The 23,093-nt window shown below is 43.7% G+C and overlaps 1 protein-coding gene across 1 annotated transcript in view; it reads left to right on the top strand.

Moving 5' to 3' along the window:
- pcdh15a (protocadherin-related 15a) overlaps nucleotides 1-23,093 on the top strand; it is a 254,858-nt gene that overhangs the window by 135,285 nt on the left and 96,480 nt on the right. Inside the window, 6 exon segments of the mRNA XM_084392191.1 lie at nucleotides 8,332-8,525; nucleotides 8,624-8,756; nucleotides 16,670-16,749; nucleotides 18,792-18,885; nucleotides 21,283-21,460; nucleotides 21,463-21,490. Of these exon segments, the coding sequence (XP_084248317.1) occupies nucleotides 8,332-8,525; nucleotides 8,624-8,756; nucleotides 16,670-16,749; nucleotides 18,792-18,885; nucleotides 21,283-21,460; nucleotides 21,463-21,490 (707 nt within the window).

The raw sequence follows: 23,093 nt of genomic DNA, 5'->3' as shown, positions 1-23,093 counted from the left end.
AGGAAACTTTCATAATTAGTTTTGTACTAATTTCTATACTTCACATTAAAGATGTGATTGGGCAAGCCCAGTGTCAATCAATAAAAGAACCAATGGGCCGCAGCTACGTGTTTAATTAATAATGTCAAAAAAACCTAACGCTGACTTTTTTTTTGGCCAATGCATAACAACGGCACGAACCCAGCGTCGCCAATTAAGCAAAACAAAACAAAACGAATGTGCCACAGATGTACGAGTTTTATGGGCCTTTAAAAAAAAAAAAACGTCTATTAGATGTATCGGCCCAAAAAGCACGCGACCCACCGGGAATCTAGCCTACATGCGTGGACGTCACACTTTAAATCCTACCTGTTGCCTTTGACCACCCACTTATTTAGAACACAATTAATATTGCTTTATATTTTGAAATGTAAAATAAATATATATAGCAAAAGAAAAAGCAATGCTTTAACAAAACAAATAAAACATGCATGTTATGCAGAAGGGTGCAGGGTTTTCTGTTTTATATTCAGAAGACATAGGACACCAAAAACAAAGTACAAACATATGGTCAAACAAAAAAAGTATACAATTAAACAAATATACAAATTATATACCCAGTGCTTTAATTTCAGTAATGTCTACTGACATTACTGTTCAGGAGTAATATGGGCTAAAAAGACATCTAATAAAGTCAGATTTAAAATAGCACTGCATTCATAGATAGATTAAAGTTATAAAAGCCAAAATTATTCATTCAAGAGCTGCGACTGATTTTCTCTTTGCCTTTTGTTGTTTGATTCACATTAATGGAGCAATCGTCCGCAGGTTTATTAGACTGCTGCCTCTTTAAGACCAAATGCAGATCTAATCATTATTACGCATCATATTTTCTCCCAACTATTAACGCCCATTTAAGACATAAACTGTATTTAAGTGAATAAATTGTTTAAGTGAATCTCCAAGACAGCCATTTTGACATATTTGATCGTTTAGATGTGCACACGAAGCCCAAAATATACGTTACTTCTCGTTGCGCTGTGTTTTGGAGCGCGCGCCGCATTTGGAACAGCGTCTATTGCGTCAATTTTGGTACTTTTAATAGCCTTTTATTATCAAACGCGTCCCGCAGTTTGGCAACAGTATAGACTACATTTTACAACAATCACCGATCATGCAAATTGTGATGTTATGTTTGGGTTTTAGGGAGATGACAGCGCACCGCTGTGAAGGGAAGGAAGTTGCGCTAGACAGAATGCAGCTATACCACAAATATATTATTTTTTATAATCATTGGAAGCCAAAATCTAAATATAAAATAAAATTTGTTTAATATCACAGAAAGTGTAACCATTTAAATGTTTAGTTCTGTCCTCAATAACAAATATAAAATCAGACAGATCACATGCACACACCAGTTAGGCTATGTTTAGACTAATCCTATTGTATTTGTTATTTCCCCAGTTGTAACCTGGTTTCATTGCTGTGATATCTGAGAGGAACTGAAATTAATAGGACTGCTTAGCTAATCAAATGATCGATCTCCTAACTGACACGGTGTGTTGTAACGTAACGGCGACCATCAGTAAACACAAACAATATTTTATATATTTTTTTTTATTATTATTATCTTACAAATCACGAGGGAGCGATTTGACCGCTGATTTTGGCTAACGTAATAGACTCGCCGTTTTTGCTGATGCTGAATCGTCTTTAGCATACAATACATACAAAAGTAACTTTAAGTTAAACGTGTGTTTAAACTACAGCTGGGGAAACTCACTTCACCTTCAGAGGCTCTGGTGCAGCTCAGTCTCTCGAGTCGGGTTGCAGGGCCACCGCACCGCAGCAGACTCGCTGTGTGTGAGCCAGACTGAGCGAACGCCGCTCTGCACGTTTGAATCAGGGACGTTAAGTATTTTCTACTCAAGTGATGATGCGTTTAGGGGCGCCCAGGAAACAAAGGTTTTTACCGTAAATGCCGTCTTATTTTCAGCCGGCCTGGCTGACATCAATGGGGTGGCAGCTGGGGTGGCAAGACCTTTACTAGGGGTGGCAGCTGCCACCCCGTGCCACCCCAGTAGATCCGCCCCTGTGTGACACACAAACAATGAAGAACAGTGGAAAATAAAATAACGTTGTCACAAGTTAAGCTTGGTGACAGGACATGAATTACATGGACTTGATACACATGCACACATCACTATCTGATTGTGCCGGCATTTACCATCTTTTAAGATCAGAATGATGTTGTAATGTGTTTCCCCCATTTGGAATGAATCTGATATACGTTTTGTTTTCTGTTTAACTCAATGATTAATTTTCTTTAATAACTTCACAACCAGGTATAATTGCAATCAGAATTACCTTTTATTTCTTGAAAGAATTACCCCCAAAACTTTGTTTTGGCTGTTGGCCTACTGGTCTCATCCCATGCTGCACCATCAAACAGTCCGTTTGATTCAAACATGTTTTTGTAGCATTAGCATTGCCTAATTGGACTGAACCATTGGTAATTTTGTATGGGGGTGGGGGAATATCTGGTAAACAATTTTTCCCTTTTCATTTCCTTTTTTTTTTGGTTTAGTGTGTTGGTGGTTAAGTACCCATGGGTTTACACAGTGTTATTTGTGAATATGTTTAGTGTTTTATTATTTTTATTTTTTTGGTGTATAATGTGTTGTATGTGTATTCCCTGCTTGTTCATTTGGAATAGGCTGAGGGTGGAGTTAGCCCTTATAAATAGGGAACTATAGAGACTATCAGGCAGTCTTGGTCTGTTTAAGGCTGGAGGTGTGATGCTGTTGCGAATTGGACCGAATTATTTGGTGTAGCCTTTTTGCACATTGTTGCAGTTTTTGTTTTGTCCTGTTTGTACCTTTCAATGTAAATATTATTATTTTTCTCTCATTATAATAAACCACCGTTTGGAGATCCACTGAACCTCTGCCCGCTTGTTCAAATTATTCTCCCTGACCACTGGGCTATCTCTTACAGTTGGTGTCAGAAGTGGGATAACCCTGGTCATAAACAAGCTGGATTATTTTTGCTCATTGAGATGCCACCAAAGCTGAGGGGTCAGCCTGAGGAGGGCAATGAGCAAGATCTGGGACAAGGTGCAAGTGGAGGTTCGTCTGCTGCTGAAGTTACTTCATCTGGAGGAGAAGCAGCCATCACCAGTCTTTCTAAGATGTTCCAGAGCTTTATGGAATATCAGCGAGATCGTGATGACAGGCAAGAGAGAGAAACGGCCCGTCGGGAACAACAATACAAGGTCCTCCAGCATCAGGTCAGCCAGATACAGCTTGACTTTGAACACACCAGGGCTGGTGTGTCTACTTCGGGTAAATCAGCTCGAGTAATGGACCAAGAGCTACGTATGACAAGGCTGGAAGACAACGACGACATTGAGCAGTACCTCACAACCTTTGAACGACTCGCAGAAGTCGTAAAATGGCCAAAGGAGGACTGGGCTATACGCCTTATCCCGCTGTTGACTGGTAAAGCACGGGGTGCTTTTGTCTCTATGGATCCAATATTGACGCAGGATTATAATGCGGTCAAACAGGCAATCTTGTCAAAATATGAAATCAACTCTGAAACCTATAGACTGAGATTCCGAGGGCGTGAGACTCCAGTAGAGGAAACTCCCAGAGAACTTTAAGTACGCCTCAAGGATCTGTTCTGCAAATGGGTAGAGTTTGACAGCTGCGACAAGGAGGACATTATGGAGACTTTGGTGTTAGAGCAATACTTGCGAGTGCTCTACCCGGAAATAAGGACTTGGGTCAAAGAAAGGAATCCCTTCACTGCTAAAGAAGCTGCTACACATGTGGAGGCCTACATTGCAGCACGAAAAGGCCCTGGCAACTATCGATATGCAGGCATGATACATCCTGGCAGGGGTAAGTCTGAAGGAACTGGGGCTGGTTTAAACTCTTATACCACTAGTCCAGCCAAGATCCTGAAGCCCATCCACAATAAGACTTATACTGCTAAGGCCCCACAAGGAGGACAACATTCTGACAGGACCGATGTTGTGTGTTTTAATTGTGGAGAACGTGGTCATACTAGCCCTTTTTGCCCCTTGAAAAAGCCCAAAACCACCAGTCTTTGTTGGGTGCCCCGTCCTAATCATTCCCCCACCCATGCCCACAACCCAGAGCCCACTATAACCGTCTTGCTTAATGGTAAACCACTCACTGCCCTAATAGACACAGGTTGCTCCCGTACGCTGGTACAGTCTCAGTACATCCCTAGAGATATGTGGAATGAGGAGGAAACCGTCTCCATTGTCTGTGTACATGGAGATAGAACAGAGTTACCCACAGCAGATGTATATATTGAAATACACAACCAGCCTTATCTGATGGGTGTGGGGGTAGCCACCAATCTCCCCTTCCCCATTTTGTTGGGTACTGATGTCCCTATTTTGTCAGATCTAGTGCAGAGCAGCACTTGGTGTGGGGTAGTTACAAGGGCCCAAACCCAGCATAAAAGGCAGGAGACAGAGATTAATGTTTTGAATGAGATGCCTTTTTCAACTGCTGACATAGAGGCAGAGCTTAAGCCCACTGATGAAGAGAGGTTAGCGAGGCGTAGGGAGGAGGTGAAGGGACTTATTGACAACGCTGACCATGTTGATCTAGATTTAGGGGAACCTGAACTAACCGAGTCTGATGTAACTATACCCAACAACTTAGCTGAGTTACAAAAGGAAGACCCCTCTCTGGTGGAGTTCTTTAAGCAAACTGAAAAGGGTTGTCTCTTGCATGGCCTGGGAGAAACCTATGTTCTCAAGGCGGGCCTTCTCTATAGGAAGAGTAGGGAGGAAGGAACTCAGTTGGTTGTACCTAAAGCATACAGGAAGGAGGTGCTTGAGCTCGGACATACGATTCCCTGGTCTGGTCATTTAGGTTTCATGAAGACCCTTATGAGAGTTTCTAAGAGGTTTTACTGGCCTAAGATGTATACTGAAGTGAAAGAGTACTGTAAGTCTTGCCCCGAGTGTCAGCTCACAACTAGTTATAAACCTCCCTATGCACCGCTGCACCCATTACCTGTCATTGATATGCCTTTTGAGCGTATTGGAGTAGATGTGATAGGTCCACTAGAAAGGAGCCAGTCAGGGAACAGGTTCATTCTTGTTATCTGTGACTATGCCACTAGGTATCCCGAGGCTTATCCTCTCAGAGAAGTCACTGCTAAGCAGGTAGCAACTGCACTTCTCAGGTTCTTCACTCAAGTAGGCATACCTAAGGAGGTCCTAACAGATCAAGGACCAAATTTCATGAGTCGCACCCTACACCAGGTTTATCAACTCTTAGGAATTAAGAGAGTAAGAACTACCCCTTATCATCCTCAGACAGATGGCTTGGTTGAAAGGTTCAACAAAACTCTAAAAAATATGCTGAAAAAGTTTGTTTCAGAGACTGGAAAAGATTGGGACAAGTGGTTGCCATACCTGTTGTTTGCGTATCGGGAGGTACCCCAAGCATCAACAGGATTCTCTCCCTTTGAACTCCTCTATGCTCACCCAGTCAGAGGTCCTCTTGATGTTTTAAGAGAGTCCTGGGAAGCATCAGCAAAGCCAGGTCAAATAAACATTATTTCTTATGTCCTAAAGATGAGAGAACAGTTGGAGAAAACTACAGCTATGGCTCGAAAAAACCTTCTTCAGAACCAAGCACGTCAAAAGGAATGGTATGATCAAACAGCCAGAACCCGCAGCTTTGAAGAAGGAGATGAGGTGTTGTTACTTCTGCCTACTTCAGAAAACAAGCTACTGGCCAAGTGGCAGGGCCCTTACCGGGTCCAACGGAAGGTAGGCCCAGTCACTTATGAAGTTTACATTCCATCGAGAAGTAAGCCATTGCAGACATTTCATGTTAATCTACTGAAAAGATGGCATGTGCGACCTCCATCCTCTGTTTCTCCAACTAGCACCAGTGAATCAAGCCCAGAGAAAACCTTGTTCATTCGAGCAGTGGAGGACGAAGAGGAGGTAGAGGAACAATACTTCCCTCTTCCTCGCCAATCTGCTCAACTAGATTTGGGCCAACTGTCCGAACATGGGAAAAAGCAATTACTGGACCTGATACCACCGGGTCTATTCAAAGAGACACCTGGTCTGACCAAAATGGTATCACACCACATTACCCTGCACAATGCTAAACCCATTCGCCAACCTGTTTACAGAATACCAGAACGACTCTTGCCTGTCTTTAAAGAGGAGTTAGAATCCATGCAGAATCTGGGGGTCATAGAGCCATCTGCCAGTGAGTGGAGTAGTCCAGTCATCTTGGTGCCCAAGAAGGATGGCAGCCTTCGTTTCTGCTTGGACTTTCGGAAGGTAAACAGTGTCAGTAAATTTGACTCCTATCCCATGCCCAGGGTAGATGATCTTGTGGAACGACTGGGACGAGCTAAGTACATCAGCACCCTAGACCTGTGTAAAGGCTATTGGCAGGTTCCGTTGACCCCAGAGAGTCAGGAAGTGACAGCCTTCCGAACACCATTTGGGCACTTCCATTTCCGGGTATTGCCTTTTGGCATCCATGGGGCACCATCCACCTTTCAACGAATGATGGATCAGCTCCTACGAGGTACAGAAGGATATGGAGCGGCTTATCTAGATGACATTGTCGTCTATAGCAAGTCATGGGAAGAACATCTGCTTCATCTGAAAGATGTTCTAGGGAGGATTAAAAGTGCAGGACTCACCCTTCGCCCTGATAAGTGTTTTTTGGCCAAGCAAGAAACACAATATCTGGGATTCGTTCTGGGTCATGGAATGATTCGGCCTCAAGTCAGCAAAATTGAGGCTATTAAGTCTGCTGGAAGACCACAGACGAAGAAACAAGTGCGGTCCTTCCTTGGACTCAGTGGATGGTATAGACGGTTTATACCAAACTTTTCTGCACAAGCTGCTGCACTGACCAGTCTCACCAAAAAGGACAAACCAAACAAGGTGGTGTGGACTGATGAATGTGAACTTGCCTTTCAGGGCTTAAAAGACACTCTATGCAAGGAGCCAATACTGCAGAGTCCTGATTTTGAACAGGAGTTTACTGTGCAAACCGATGCTTCTGAGCACGGCATTGGAGCCGTTTTGTTACAGGGGCAGTCAGGACAATTAAGACCGGTGGCTTATATTAGTAGGAAGCTCCTTCCCCGTGAGTCTAGGTACTCTACGGTAGAGAAGGAGTGTTTGGCTATTAAATGGGCCCTGGACTCCCTACGTTATTATTTGCTGGGCCGAAAATTTAGACTGGAAACTGATCATCGGGCCCTGTCCTGGTTGGGGCAAATGAGAGACACTAATTCCAGGATTACAAGGTGGTTTTTAGCTATTCAACCATTTGATTTTGAAGTCCTTTATAGATCAGGCACCCAAAACTGTACTGCGGACTATCTTTCACGGACACCTCACGAGGTGTCTGGAGAAGGGGGGGAAAATGTCACAAGTTAAGCTTGGTGACAGGACATGAATTACATGGACTTGATACACATGCACACATCACTATCTGATTGTGCCGGCATTTACCATCTTTTAAGATCAGAATGATGTTGTAATGTGTTTCCCCCATTTGGAATGAATCTGATATACGTTTTGTTTTCTGTTTAACTCAATGATTAATTTTCTTTAATAACTTCACAACCAGGTATAATTGCAATCAGAATTACCTTTTATTTCTTGAAAGAATTACCCCCAAAACTTTGTTTTGGCTGTTGGCCTACTGGTCTCATCCCATGCTGCACCATCAAACAGTCCGTTTGATTCAAACATGTTTTTGTAGCATTAGCATTGCCTAATTGGACTGAACCATTGGTAATTTTGTATGGGGGTGGGGGAATATCTGGTAAACAATTTTTCCCTTTTCATTTCCTTTTTTTTTTGGTTTAGTGTGTTGGTGGTTAAGTACCCATGGGTTTACACAGTGTTATTTGTGAATATGTTTAGTGTTTTATTATTTTTATTTTTTTGGTGTATAATGTGTTGTATGTGTATTCCCTGCTTGTTCATTTGGAATAGGCTGAGGGTGGAGTTAGCCCTTATAAATAGGGAACTATAGAGACTATCAGGCAGTCTTGGTCTGTTTAAGGCTGGAGGTGTGATGCTGTTGCGAATTGGACCGAATTATTTGGTGTAGCCTTTTTGCACATTGTTGCAGTTTTTGTTTTGTCCTGTTTGTACCTTTCAATGTAAATATTATTATTTTTCTCTCATTATAATAAACCACCGTTTGGAGATCCACTGAACCTCTGCCCGCTTGTTCAAATTATTCTCCCTGACCACTGGGCTATCTCTTACAAACGTGGCTTAAATTTCTGATGTCTGTGTTCTGTCAGCCGACGGCTCAGGATGCTGACGCTGGTTTAAACGGTCTCATCACATACGCCATCCTGGCTGGAGATCAGGGCCATTTCATCATCAGCAACCGCACTGGACGGATCACGTTAGCACCAGGGGTCACGCTGACCGTCGGCCGTTCCTACGCACTGACCGTTAGAGCGTCAGACAACGCTCCGGACTCAGAGAGGAGGTCAGATATGACTTCACTGCATCCGTTTGATCTCTCACTGTTTGCTTGTGTCTTTGGTATTTCATTTTCTTTGTTACTCTTCCTTTATGTGCATGTAGGAGCTCCATAACTACGGTCTACATAGAGGTTCTCCCGCCCAACAATCAGAGTCCCCCACGATTTCCCCTACAGACCTACAACCTGGAGATCAGTGAGGCCATGAGAATAGGAGCCATACTGGTAAACCTACAGGTACACACACAGACTTTACTTGGAATGAAAAAATTGCCTATACTGTTTACTGCATACTGCACATTAGCCTATCCACTAAAAACATACTCGGTTACTAACGTAACCTCGGTTCTCTCTAGAGAGAGGAACGAGTACTGCGTAGAATACGCTAGGGGAAAATCCTTTTCCACGAGAATACTGAAGCCAAAAAATTATCCTTTAATTTTGTATTAATGTAAAACGCGTTGCGGCAGCATACAGACATAGGCGAGGCAGCTCGCGCGCCTATTGGCTGGTCTGCTGGCAACTGCTTAAGCCTATCGAGCGAGACCTAGAGTGACGTCAGACCCAATGAGGGCGCTTCGCGTCACGTCACGTCCCGCCGAGACGGGCGTGGCTTAGGTCTATAAATACCGCTCGCAGGCATTATTTCTCTGGTTTTTCATAGTCGAAGCAACCAGAGCGCGTGCAGGCACGGCAGGATACGCAGTACTCGTTCCTCTCTCTAGAGAGAACCGAGGTTACGTTAGTAACCGAGTACGTTCTCTTACGAGAGATACTCTCGTACTGCGTAGAATACGCTAGGGGAACCTACTGTAAAACGCCGTGCGTGCTGGGATCTGATACCATAGACTCAAGGGCGACAGCCCGGAGTTCATACAGTACATAATCACCCAGGGGACTCACAGGGAATCCTGGAAGAGAGGGGGGTTAGCCATTATCTTCCTTATAGCAGCATAGAGCAAGGATTGCAATACTCAATAGCTGCATAACTGACAGCGCCAGTTATGAGATTTTGGCCATACTAGACCGACAGTAGTCTGGCCTGTAGTGCGGGAACCTCTAGGTTGTAAAACCTTATAAATGTAGACGGAGAGGCCCAGCCTGCCGCCATACAAATATCTTGCAAGGCAATCCCACTTGACCATGCCCACGATGAAGCCATGCTTCTCGTGGAGTGCGCTTTGACACCCAGCGGGCACTGCATGCCCTTGGTTGTGTAAGCTAGCGCTATTGCGTCCACTACCCATCTGGATAGGGTCTGTTTCGAAGCGGCTAGTCCCTTAACGAAACAAACGAAACAAAGAGCTGCTCCGTCTGTCTGAAAACAGACGAGCGAGACACATAAGCTCTTAACGCCCTGACTGGGCAAAGGGAGCTTTCGTCCATATTTCCTTCAGTGACCGGCAGGGCAGACAGGGAAATGACCTGTGCTCTGAACGGTGTATTGAGGGATTTAGGAACATAACCGTGCTTAGGTTTGAGTATAACTCTAGAGTCATTCGGCCCAAATTCCATGCACGTCGCGCTTACTGAGAGCGCGTGTAAGTCCCCTATGCGCTTCACTGAAGCGAGAGCCAGAAGAAACGCCGTCTTGAAAGACAGGTGTTTAAGATCAATCTTCTGCAAGGGCTCAAATGGATGACCTTTCATGGCTTCCAGTACCGTAGAAAGGTCCCATATAGGGACTGTGGGAGGTCTGGGAGGATTCAGTCTCTTAGCTCCTCGAAGGAAGCGAATGACTAAATCGTTCCTTCCAATAGACTGGCCGAGCGTGGTCGAAGAGAACACTGCTATGGCCGCTACATAGACTTTGAGCGTGGAAGGGGACCTGCCCTTATCCAACAGCTCCTGTAGGAAGGAGAGAACCTCCGTCACACCGCAATGCAGGGGTGACACACCACGAGCTGTGCACCAGCTAGAGAACACTGACCATTTTGAGGCATAGAGACGTCGCGTAGACGGAGCTCTGGCCTGTGTGATAGTGTTTAACACTCCCTGTGGGAGGTCAGCGGGTACCCGTTGATGGCCCACACATGGAGGGACCACAGCTCTGGGTGAGGATGCCAAATCGAGCCGTTGGCTTGAGAGAGGAGATCCCTCCTCAGAGGCACTGGCCACGGGGCGGTGCTCGCTAACTGCATCACAATTGGGAACCAAGGTTGGCTCATCCAAAGTGGGGCTACAAGCAGCACTGAGCATCCTTCTTCCCTGACCCGTTCTACCACCTGAGTCAGGAGGGAGACGGGGGGAAAAGCGTAGAGAGGACGGCGAGGCCACTCGTGGGTCAGCGCGTCCTTGCTCTTCGAGAAAAATTCTGGACAGTGAGCGTTTTCTTGAGACGCGAACAGGTCTACTTCCGCTCTGCCGAATTTCTTCCACAGCAGCTGGACTGTCTGTGGGTGCAAAGACCATTCTCCTGTCGGAACCTGGTTCCTGGACAGTCTGTCTGGTCCTATATTTAGGAGCCCTGGCACGTGCGCTGCTCTCAGCGAGAGCAGATTGCTGCGGGCCCATATCAGGAGGCGCCTGGTTAGCCTGTACAGAGTCAGGGACCTGAGGCCGCCCTGGCGATTTATGTAGGACACCACTGAGACGTTGTCTGAACGTATTAGCACGTGGTGTCCCTTTATGAGGGGACAAAAGCGCGAGAGCGCTTTGCTCACTGCCAACATTTCGAGGCAGTTGATATGTAAGAGCTTCTCCTGCTTTGACCATTGGCCAAAAAGCGGTCTGCCCTCGAGCAGCGCTCCCCATCCCGAGGTGGATGCGTCCGTGGACACCACCATCACTCTCGAGGAAGTCCCCAGGCTTACACCTGATTGGTACCAGTCTTTTGCCTCCCAAGGTTTCAAAGTTGCAATGCATGCTTGATTGACCTTGACGCGAAGCCGACCGGAGGCCCACGCTGTGCGTGGTACTCTCTTTCTGAGCCAGAACTGCAGTGGGCGCATGCGCAGAAGGCCCAACTGGAGAACTGAAGATGCTGAGGCCATCAGACCGAGCATCCTTTGAAAGGCTTTGAGAGGGACTATCGCGCCGCAGCGGAACGAGCCGGCTGCGCGCCGAATGTCCAGTGTGCGCTGAGATGACAGGCGTGCTGTCATTAGCAGCGAGTTCAGCTCTATTCCCAGAAAAGATATAATCTGTCTGGGGAAAAGCGAGCTCTTTTCCCAGTTCACTGCGAGACCGAGTAAAATGGTCCTGCGCTCTACGAGCTCTGAGTGAGATTGGGCTAGAATCAGCCAGTCGTCCAGATAGTTCAGCACTCGTATGCCCCGTAATCTGAGGGGTGCGAGCGCTGCGTCCATGCACTTCGTAAATGTACGGGGTGCCAGGGACAAGCCGAAAGGCAGGACTGTGTACTGATATGCCTGGCCCTCGAAGGCGAAAGGAAGTATCTGCTGTAAAGCCCCCCTTCGCTTTGAGCTTGAGATAGGGGTTCTATAGCCCCTTTGCTCAACAGTTTCAAAATCTCAGCTCGAAGTAGATGAGCTACTGTCGATTCTACCGTGGTCTCGACGCGCGCCATGAAGCGGCGAGGGCGTCGGCGAAACTGCAGCGAATAGCCTTCTTTTATGATGTTCAGCACCCATCTCGAAACCCCGGGAAGCTTTTACCACGCAGGTGCGCGAGTAGCTAGGGGCTGGATGCGAAGCACGCTCTGATCGGCTCGTGATACAGCGGCTTTTGTGTGCTGTGACATAAGCGTCGCGCTCATGACATCTGAGGCAGGGGGCGCGCTGATAACAGCGTTTATGTTTCATGTCTGTGTGTGGGCGTGGGCGCAGAGCAGCGGGCACATACACCACCTTTACAGCATTGCTCGCGTGAGCAGAGCATATGCATACTGGTCCTGTATTTACAGGGACCGTGAGACATGTGGGAAGTAGCGTTTGTGGGCACTGGGTAGTGGGCACTTTTGCTACATTTGAAGCGCAATCGATCTGAGTCGATTTTATGTGCGCGGGCCCTGTGTGAAGGGCTGTGCTTGTGTGTAGGAATGGGCACTGAGTAGTGGGCATTTTTTCTACACATGAAACACCGTCGGCCGTGGCCGGGACACCAGAAAATACACTCTTTAAGGGATTTATCTGGGTAGCCGTAAAAACGGCTTTTGTGTGCAGGCAAGCGGGTAATGGAACCGGCTTGTTGGCTGCTAAATACGCTGGACCAGTCACATTTCCTGGAACTGGACGAGCGGCAAGCTTTGGTGGAAGTCCGGCCGCAGCGGGACTTGGACACCGTCGCTTTCCTAGGCGTGCTAGGACGATTTCGGGGCCTCTGGCTTCAACGCAATCTTCTGCCGCGGGCCACGCGGGGCGGGGCGGCGGCTGGATGAGCGAGAGCGCGGTCTCGAGCTCTGAGTTTGGCGGCGTTGAGAAGAGGAGGCGGCGGGCGGAGGCTTAGGCTGTGAGCTCTGAGCAGACGGTTTCGCACGGCCTGCTGCAGAACCGGAGCGCTTCGGGAGGAAGTGCTTCATGGCCTGGGTCGCTTTCTGCACCTCAGCGAACCTATCGGCGAAATCTTTGACCGAGGTTCCGAAGAGGCCGGCAGGGGAAAGCGGCGCGTCGAGGAACGCGGTGCGTTCTGACTCAGTCATGTCAGAGAGCGTAAGCCACAGATGTCTCTCAGACACGGTGAGCGAGGCCATGCTCCGTCCAATGGCCTGTGCTGCTGACTTGGTTGCGCGAAGAGCGAAGTCTGTAGCGCTCCTCAAGTCCGGCACGCAGATTGCGTCAGGTCCTCTCTCGTCCAGCTGGCGGAGGAGATCGGCCTGGTATATCTGGAGCGTGGCCATAGTGTGCAACGCTGACGCGGCCTGCCCGGCGGCGGAGAAAGCGCGGCGGAGCAGGGCTGACGTCGTGCGGCAGGCTTTTGAGGGCAGCGCCATCTTAGCACGCCGTCCAGCAGAGGGCGGGCATAAGTGCGCTGCAATAGCCTCTTCGACCGGCGGTAGGGAGTGGTAGCCTCTGTTCTTTGCGTCGTCGACAGCGGAGAACGCCAAAGAGACAGAGGATCGTGTCCTGGCCGAAAAAGGGGAGCCCCAAGACTTAGCGACTTCTTCATGAAGCTCAGGAAGAAAGGGCGCTGGCTTGGATGCAGGTGAAACGCGCTCCCCAGGCAGGAAGTAGCCGTCCAGCCGGTTGTGAGCAGGCTGCTCAGGCGTAATCCACTCGAGGCCGAGGCTCGCCGTGGCCTGAGTGAGCACGCGCATGAGCTCCGCCTCAATGCTCGCTCTCTTTCCCGTAGAAGCACGGGCAGGGGGGGCGGGATCCTCAGAGCTCGCCCAATCCTCACTGCCTGATGCTATGAGAGAGCAGGAATCCCCCTCTCGTAGCAGCGCGTCGATCTCATCAGCGTCATCGACAGAAGCGGCGGCAGACCGCGGCCGCTGTCCGTCCAGAAGTGAAGCTGATGAAACCGGAGAAGCAGGCGGGCGCACCGGCGAGCTTTGACGGCTGAGAGAGGGCTCCGGGATTCGCTGAGCGCGGCGCTTTTTACGGCGCGGCACAACAGCAGGTGTGGGCGCAGTCTCGTTGAACAGTGCCAAGCGAGTCCTCAGAGTCGCTAATGGCAACAGCTCGCAGTGATGGCAGCCGCCATCAGCGAGCGCGAGAGCTGCATGTTCTTGACCCAGGCAGGAAGCGCAGATGACATGGCGGTCCCCGTCGCTGAGTGTGGCTTTGCACGAGCCACAAGCAGGCATCTTGAAAAAGACGCAGCTCTTTTAGATAGTGTGAGTCGCGCCGGCGAACACACACACACAGTGCAATAAAGGATATGGGCGCTGGATAGCGCAGCAGGAAGGCGATGAAGGCGGCGCGGCCAGCAGCTTCGTCGACTCGTCCCGCTGAGGTGCTTCTTCAACAGCGCGGCTTCTTCTCGGATCCAGCGATGTGAGTTGCTTCGCTGAAGGATGAAAAATCAGAGAAATAATGCCTGCGAGCGGTATTTATAGACCTAAGCCACGCCCGTCTCGGCGGGACGTGACGTGACGCGAAGCGCCCTCATTGGGTCTGACGTCACTCTAGGTCTCGCTCGATAGGCTTAAGCAGTTGCCAGCAGACCAGCCAATAGGCGCGCGAGCTGCCTCGCCTATGTCTGTATGCTGCCGCAACGCGTTTTACATTAATACAAAATTAAAGGATAATTTTTTGGCTTCAGTATTCTCGTGGAAAAGGATTTTCCCCTAGCGTATTCTACGCAGTACGAGAGTATCTCTCGTAAGAGAACTGCCTATTTTTTACACATGTCTTGCAAAATGTGTAAATATTAAATAATTCTAGAACTGGAAATATCATGGATATTAATCACATTCGCCGGTCAATTTTTTTACTTCTATAGAAACCATGGAAACACCAAAAAAGGCTTTGATATATTATGTGTGTTTTTAGACAGGTGAGAAACTGTTTGGATAAGTTTATCGACAGAAAAAGAATCACTGTTATATAGCTCAACATGGTTAGTTTTATTGTTTAAATCTCTTGTTTTATTCAAAGCACTTTGAGTGCCTTTGAAAGGAGCGCAGTGGGAGACTCTGGACAAATGTTTGCTGTGGCAGTTTTAGCCGATAACATTTGTAAGCTGTCCCATAATACTGAGAATTTGTTGTATGAAGTGCTCACATACTGTGCCATACATACACCAGATACAGATTAAATCAAATCAGCAGGTCCATATAAAAGCAAAACATGGCAAAAAAAAATAAAAAATATATATTTTTTTTATTTATTTATTGATTTCCAGTAAAACTATAAAAGATAATTTGTTGTATAAAGTGCTCACATGCTGTGCCATACGTCAGATACTGTACAGATTACAACAAATCAGCAGGTCTGTATAAAAGCAAAACACATCATCAAAAAAACCTTGGTTTTAATCAAATAAAATTCTATATTAATACAATTCTATTTATATTTATTTGTAATATTGATAACTTAATTGATATATATATTTATTATACAATTTAAAAATATTTTTGTGTTCACATTCTCTATAAAAGATTTACAAAAATCGTTAACCAGTAATCACAAAGGAAAATGTATGGGTTTATAGATGGTGGAAACCCATGGTCTTACGTTTTTAAGTCCGATCAAATTATGAGCCCCCAAAAAAGATGTTTGCAGATATACTGGAAATGGAAGGTCAAGTTGAGCACACTGCATTGTGGGATGCATAAACCCACGCAGTATGCCCTTTTGTATACTGCACATTTTGATAAATGTAGTAGGTCTTTTGGGTATTCTGTCCATGCAGAAAATTAGCATACTAGACTGTAGTAAGCCATTCTGAACATGGCCACACTTTTTTCATATATCAATACCATAATCTTCTTTGGTTTTAAATTAAGATAATTACATTTTATGTAAAATAATTAAGATATTAAAGTGCCCCGATTATGCTATTTTAAAGGTTCCTTATTTGGTTTAGGAGGTCTCATAAAACAGGTTAATATGCATCCAAGGTAAAAAAAAATTAATAAAAAAAATTTGTTTGAAGATTCAGTCTCTCTAAACCCCTCCTCTCCGTGAGCCTACTGTGCTCTGATTGGTCAGATGGCCCAGTCTGTTGTGATTGATCTACCGCGTACAAACATTAGCCGAGCACATACGCAAATTGTGTTACCGCTTTAGGTATGCAGGTCACGGAAGTGAGACTTGAATTCCTCGCAACTCGTTTGGGCGGATCAGAGACAATTCTTTATTTTGGGAGACAATAACTTAATTTATCGTACACTTTCAACTTTACAACTTTGCAGACCGTTTACATTCACAGACAGCTGTATTACACACTGCATGAAAGGGAATATTCGAAAAAGCATAATAGGGGCACTTTAAGATAATTGATTTATAATTACATTATTTTATGTTTTTTTGACATGTCAAGTGCACTGACAGATGAAGCTGTCACACTTAGAAAACAGCATAATAACTATCAACAGATATCCTGGAAAGTCTAGCAAAGGTCTAAGGTTATACATTTATACGTGTTGTAAAATGTCACAGATTCTACTTGTTCATTATGCCCTTCAAACAGACTTGGCCTTCACATTTAAGTGAATTGTGTATAAGTGTATTGCAATTGATTCTATGTTTCATTGATTGTATGATTCACCTGTAAACTGAGTGTGAATTGGTGTATTTCCACAGGCTACAGACCGTGAGCTGGATCCGATCACCTACAAGATAGATAGCGGTGACCCGCAGCAGGTCTTCAACCTTTCACGAACGTAAGTTTTCAAAACTTATAAGTTAAATAAAATTCATTAAGTGTTTCAATATGAATGTACACACTAGTATCACCTTTAAAAATGTATTCCCACTTAAAATATAACCCACTATATTTAAAAAAATCTCGTAATTACTGTCATTATGACATGGCGTGAGCGCACCTACTGACATACTGCCCTACTGACTAGCCCAACACAGGAAAACTGGCTCAACCAATGGCGTGATTTTAGGGGCGGGACTGTATGGTTCACTGATGGCACATTGACTGTACATCTGTACCTCTCTCTGCATGAGAACCCTTACTGAAGGCATGGAGACAAGACAAACGCAAACAGGGTTACAGTGTGAATGTTTTCTTAGAGTGAGAACGTAATGAGTAATTAAAATGTTTTTTTTTAAATAACAACATGCAATTGGTCCCTTAATGACCTTTAATTAAAACACTTAATACTGTCGTTAGCAGTAACAGGAGAGAGTCATTAGAATCCAGAGAGCAGAAGAGCAGTACTAGAGCTATATAACTTGCCTCATCTTTCTTGTTTCAACTCAGCTGTTCTTTTGTCTGTTCTCCTCATTTTTTTATGCTTTCTTCATTCATTTTTGCTTTGCTTTGCCTCGCCTTATCTGATTCCATCGAATCTGGTTATCTCTTCTAATTATCACTTCTCATCACTTCTCAACATGTCTCATCTTGTCTTCTCTTCTCTTCTCTTCTCTTCTCTTCTCTTCTCTTCTTATTTGATCTTATCTTATCTTGTTTTTGTGCCACACCTCGTCTTTCTCATCTAGTCTCAGTTGATCTCTTCTCTATTTTTCTGCCTCATCTCATCTCATCTCATCTCATCTCATTGATAAAAATAGCTGCAGAGAGGTTTTCTGGGGTGACTGCTTAAATTAAACCTCCCTTCATTGATTTGTCTTACAAAGGAATTTGCCTGTTGAAGAAACAGCAAAGACAGTTGAAGAGTCATTAAAAAAGGATGTTAAAATTTAAAGACTTTGCCGTGAATGCTATGTGCTCGGCAGAAGGTTTGTGATGCCGAAAGAAAAGAGAATCCCGGTCACTGAAGTGTTTTATACGCCTGTTTCACAGGCTTCAGAGGACACGTTCAATATCGCTTTTGTAGGGGTCAACTGAGGAGGAATATAATTCTACACACACACACACACACACACACACACACACGGGCAAGCAGCACAGCAGCCTGCTTCTTCTGCTGTGTGTGACTGCAATGTTAACAGGAACCTATCTGTCCATCCTCATCCACCAACCCACACACACACACACACACACACACAGATGTGAGCGCACTGTTGGATGAAGCCGGTGATTTGCAGAAATCCTATTGGTCTCTGGATGATAATGGCGTCCCTGTGGTTGTGGCTCTGCATGGATGATCACACATACAGTACTGAATTGCACCCGTTGATACCAATGATTATTTACTGTCTGCATTGTTTTAGCACCCGATTCACCAAGGAATTATGCAAATTAGGTCACGACACAAACACACCCAAATATTTTATCCTGAATACAATTTCCATGGCTCAATTTCTGATCTTTCAGTTCTGAGTTGGCGTATGTGTCCTACCTCATCATAATTATGGAAAGATTTACGCCATTAAAGGGATAGTTCACCCAAAATTGTAGATTCTATCATCATTTACTCACCATCATGTCGTTCCAAACCTATATGGGTTTACTTCCTTTTTTTCTACATAATGAAAGTGTAAGGGCTGTAAAACTCCAAAAATGACAAAAGGCACCTTAAAAGTATCATAAGAATAGTCCATAAGATTCAGAGCTCTTCTGAATCCATGCAATAGTTTTGCATGCAGAAAATATGCTGTGCACTGAAAATCATAGCTCTCAGATCTAATTTGTGCTGCTATTTAAATATAATCATAATTGCATAATTTGTTGTTTTCGCTCTCTCTTAATTAATTTTTCTATGCCTCTACCTAACTGTTTGTCTTGATTTTGAAGTGTGGCAATCAATTGAATAGAAAGTTTTAACAAGAGTGTTTTGTGTCTGTTCAGTATAGGTCTTCTGCTGCTGGCCAAACCTCTGGACAGAGAGACCATTGACCAGTATCGGCTGATCGTCACTGCTTCTGACGGCCAGCCAGGAGGGGTGAGACTCCATCCATCTCACAATATCAGCACTGCACCACTTCACATCTTCTCTTTATATCTCTGGTATCATATATTTCCTGATTAATGTTCCTTTTGCTTTAAAATGCCACTATTGTGGTCTTTCAGCACAACCACAAACAAAGCTGGAAAAAAACTTTTTTGTATTCATTATTTTATTCCTTTTGCACAGTCATTACTGTTAAAAAAAACTCCTTAAAGATGTTCTGTAATTAGACTCAGTTCACATTCTGTTTACACATTCACCTTTTTAAAAGAGCATTTACTCGGGCATTATCAGCTTAGCTTCTCTAATGAGCGAACTAAAGCGAACGGGAACGTTGGTGTGCTAAATGACTGCGTGAAGCTCATTTCTCAAGCACAGGCTGATATCTGCAGAGCTGATGAAGAGGGACTTTTGAAGTGAGGAAGTGATGTTAAAAGCACTTCCAGACAGAAGGATGTGCCTTAATCTCTCCCTGTGCAACATAACTGACTTTCATCTGGTCAAACAAGTCCATTAAATCATTTACATTTCAGATCATGGTCATGGAAAGTGCCATGCGGCTTATTAATCACTGTAATTTACCTGACCTCCACCTCTTAAAACGTGATAATGATATCGAATGAAATATTCAGTGCAGCTCACATTCTTGAGATCAAACAGTCTTCAGTTGGGTTCAGCAGATTCGTTTTGCACTAGTCTTCCAGGCGGTGTTTGTGTGTGTGTGTGTGTTTGATGGTGATGAAGCATCTTGACAGAAATGTAAGGACTCTCTTTGCATGTGATCTTATTTAAGCACAAAAAAGCACACTTTTATTGTGCACCTCAACATGTTTTTGCTAAATAACAAACTTCATCTTTCAATACATAATCCCCCCCTTTTTCTTTTGTGAATTAATTTTTCATGCACATCCCACTGGGATTTAAACTCTACATGCTGATCTTGACTGATCGGTTGAATTTATATTCCGCACCGTGTGCTATTAAACTTTTAAGCCCCAGGAACTCAATTTCTTATGATTTGATTACATATCTACAAATGTGTTTCTAGAATAGAGTCAGAAACTAAATGTGTTTTTTTTTTGTTGTTTTTTTTTTAAGGGAAGACATTTTCAATATTTAAAAAGGCAAAAAAAAGACTGACAGACAGCAGAATGGTGAATGTCAGTGAACTCTGTGAAAGGTTCAAGGTCTGACAACAAGCTCACTCTGAATGTTGTGCAAAGACACTTATCTCAACATAATTAATAATTGCATAAATGCTTTTTCATTCTTCTAATTTAGTTTTTATTTATGTTATTGTCAATAGCTCCTTCCAATATTGTTCAGATTTAGTCTTTCTTTCTTTCTTTCTTTCTTTCTTTCTTTCTTTCTTTCTTTCTTTCTTTCTTTCTTTCTTTCTTTCTTTCTTTCTTTCTTTCTTTCTTTCTTTCTTTCTTTCTTTCTTCTTTTTCGTTTTTTCCAAGTTATTTTTTTATTTGGATTTTATTTAACAAAATTCTTTTTTCATTTAATTTTTGTTAAAACTGCCATAATCATGGATCAACATTCTTTGTTGCCATTCAACCATATTGACCCTTTTCACAAACCACGATGACGCGTTTCCACAGTTAAGAACACTGCAAATCTAGTGAAGTTATAAATAATTATTTTTAAAAAATGAATACACATTTATAACATTATATATTGTGTTGTCAGTAAAAGACAAAAAAACGAATGAACGCTCCTGCGAGGGTGTTTCTTATGGAAGCTTGTTTCCACCACAGAATAAAAAATAAAAAAGGTAATTGCGACTTTTTATCTTTATATCTTTTTATAATATATTTCATATATAAACTCGCAATTTTAAGTTAGATATAAAGTTAGAATTGCGTAATGTAAACTCGCAATTAATTACGAGTTATAAAGTCAGAATTACGTGATATAAAGTCAGAATTGCGTGATATTCTTTCTGAGAAAAAAAGTTGCTATTATTTTTAAATGGTTTTATTCCGTCTCGGAAACAAGCTTCCATAGTTTATTATACAATGGCCTGAGAGAGTGATGGTAAATTTGACATCTTTTTCCTCTTCTGACCATCGTAATCAATTTCTCTATATTTTTTTCCCTTTTTTGAAAAGTATAATGAAAATAAAAAATAATAATTTCCTGTCGTCTCCCGTTTACCGCTATAGAAGTCTACCTCACTATAACGACTTCTGCATCTGAGAACCCCGGGGATGTTAAAATGGTCAATTCTTATAAAAGATTTATAACCCTTACTGACCTCTAAAAATCTAATAATTACAGATTGGTACCACTTTTGTTCCAGGACCAACATCGATGCTGATCCTGTAACTTGTCCTCATAAATATTTAATTTATTCCCATCTAATGAATATGTTTTTATTTGTAGACTTCCACTGCCACCGTCAGCATTGTCGTCACAGATGTCAATGACAACGACCCCACCTTTGACCTCACTTTACCCACAAACCTGACAGTGAGGGAGGAAGAGGCCAATGTGTTCGTGGGTCAAGTCAGGGTAAGTACCATGACAAAAGAAATAAAGTATCTTTACTCCGGGTCTTTTTCCACAACATTTCTACCTTTCTAAGGGTCCTGTGAGATTCACACCTGTCACCTCTTCATGCCGCACTGATCTTCAAACAGCACTTTCTATTGTTCCCCAATTAAGACGTGGTAAATTAGAGTCATTAGTCACCTTACAGTCTGTCGCTGATGACTGCTTCTGTTCCACCCTGCCAATCGGTTGAATGTTTAATTAGCATGTTTGATTAATCATGCTTTGGTTGGTTAGAAAGATAATCAATGGAAGATGCGTGAGGCTTTCATTCACAATGCCATGTTGTCATCATGCTTCTCTTTACCGCTCTTTTGTTGCTTGTGATGTCTTGATCACTGAGTTCGGCGTCGATGTGATTGCCAGGAATGAGATGACGCAACATTTCCTTCATGCATGAATAAAACTGCTATTGTGATCATTTAGTGTGTGTTGAGCTCATGTGGTGTGATATATATATATATGAAGAGTTCAGATGCAAAAGCCTCTAAGTGCCATCTGAAAATTTCTTCTAGCATGGTCATTTTTATAAAAGCTCGTATATTTAAGTTCAGTAATTTCACTTAAATGACAATTAATAGGTAATTTTCATTGCCATTTAAAGGGTTAGTTCACCCAAAAATGAAATTCTGTCAGTAATTACTCACCCTCATGTTGTTCCAACCCCGTAAGACCTTCGTTCATCTTCGGAACACAAATTAAGATATTTTTGATTAAATCTGAGTGCTGGATCACTCCTCCATAGGCTTCTAAGACACTATAACTTGCTGGCCCAGAAAATGTATTAAAGACATCGTTAATATAGTCCAAGTGACTCCAGTGGCTCAATCTTAAGTATATAAAGCGACAAGAATACTTTTTGTGCGCAAACACAAACAAAAATAACGACTTTATTCCACTTTTCATTTCCTTCTCTCTGGGCCTCGAGTCTTTTCATGTAGTGTTTAAGCGTAGCGCGTCTGTGTTGTACGTCACACGTAGGCTCACTATTGGGCGACGCTGGTCATGTGTGTGATACGTGGTGATGTGCAACACAGACGCGCTACGCTTAAACACTACATGAAAAGACTCGAGGCCCAGAGAGAAGGAAATGAAAAGTGGAATAAAGTCGTTATTTTTGTTTGTGTTTGCGCACAAAAAGTATTCTTGTCGCTTTATATACTTAAGATTGAGCCACTGGAGTCACTTGGACTATATTAACGATGTCTTTAATGCATTTTCTGGGCCAGCAAGTTATAGTGTCTTAGAAGCCTATGGAGGAGTGATCCAGCACTCAGATTTAATCAAAAATATCTTAATTTGTGTTCCGAAGATGAACGAAGGTCTTACGGGGTTGAAACAACATGAGGGTGAGTAATTACTGACAGAATTTTCATTTTTGGGTGAACAAACCCTTTAAGTGAAATTACTGAGCTTAAATATACAAGCTTGATAAAAATGACCATTCTAGAAGAAATTTTCAGATGGCACTTAGAGGCTTTTGCATCTGAACTCTTCATATATATATATATTTTTTTTTTATAAACTAACTACTCTCTAAAATAGAGTGTTATGGATGCTGTTGCTCAAGCTTGCCAATGAGCTGTTCTCTCTCTTTCCATCCAGCTTTCTTTTCATTTCATCATCCTCTCATCATCGAGACA

Source organism: Rutilus rutilus, assembly GCF_951802725.1.
Source record: "Rutilus rutilus genome assembly, chromosome: 20".
NCBI classification, from domain to species: Eukaryota; Metazoa; Chordata; class Actinopteri; order Cypriniformes; family Leuciscidae; genus Rutilus; species Rutilus rutilus.
The sequence above is the reverse complement of the archived record's forward strand: the minus strand, read 5'-3'. Positions and strand labels throughout refer to the sequence as shown.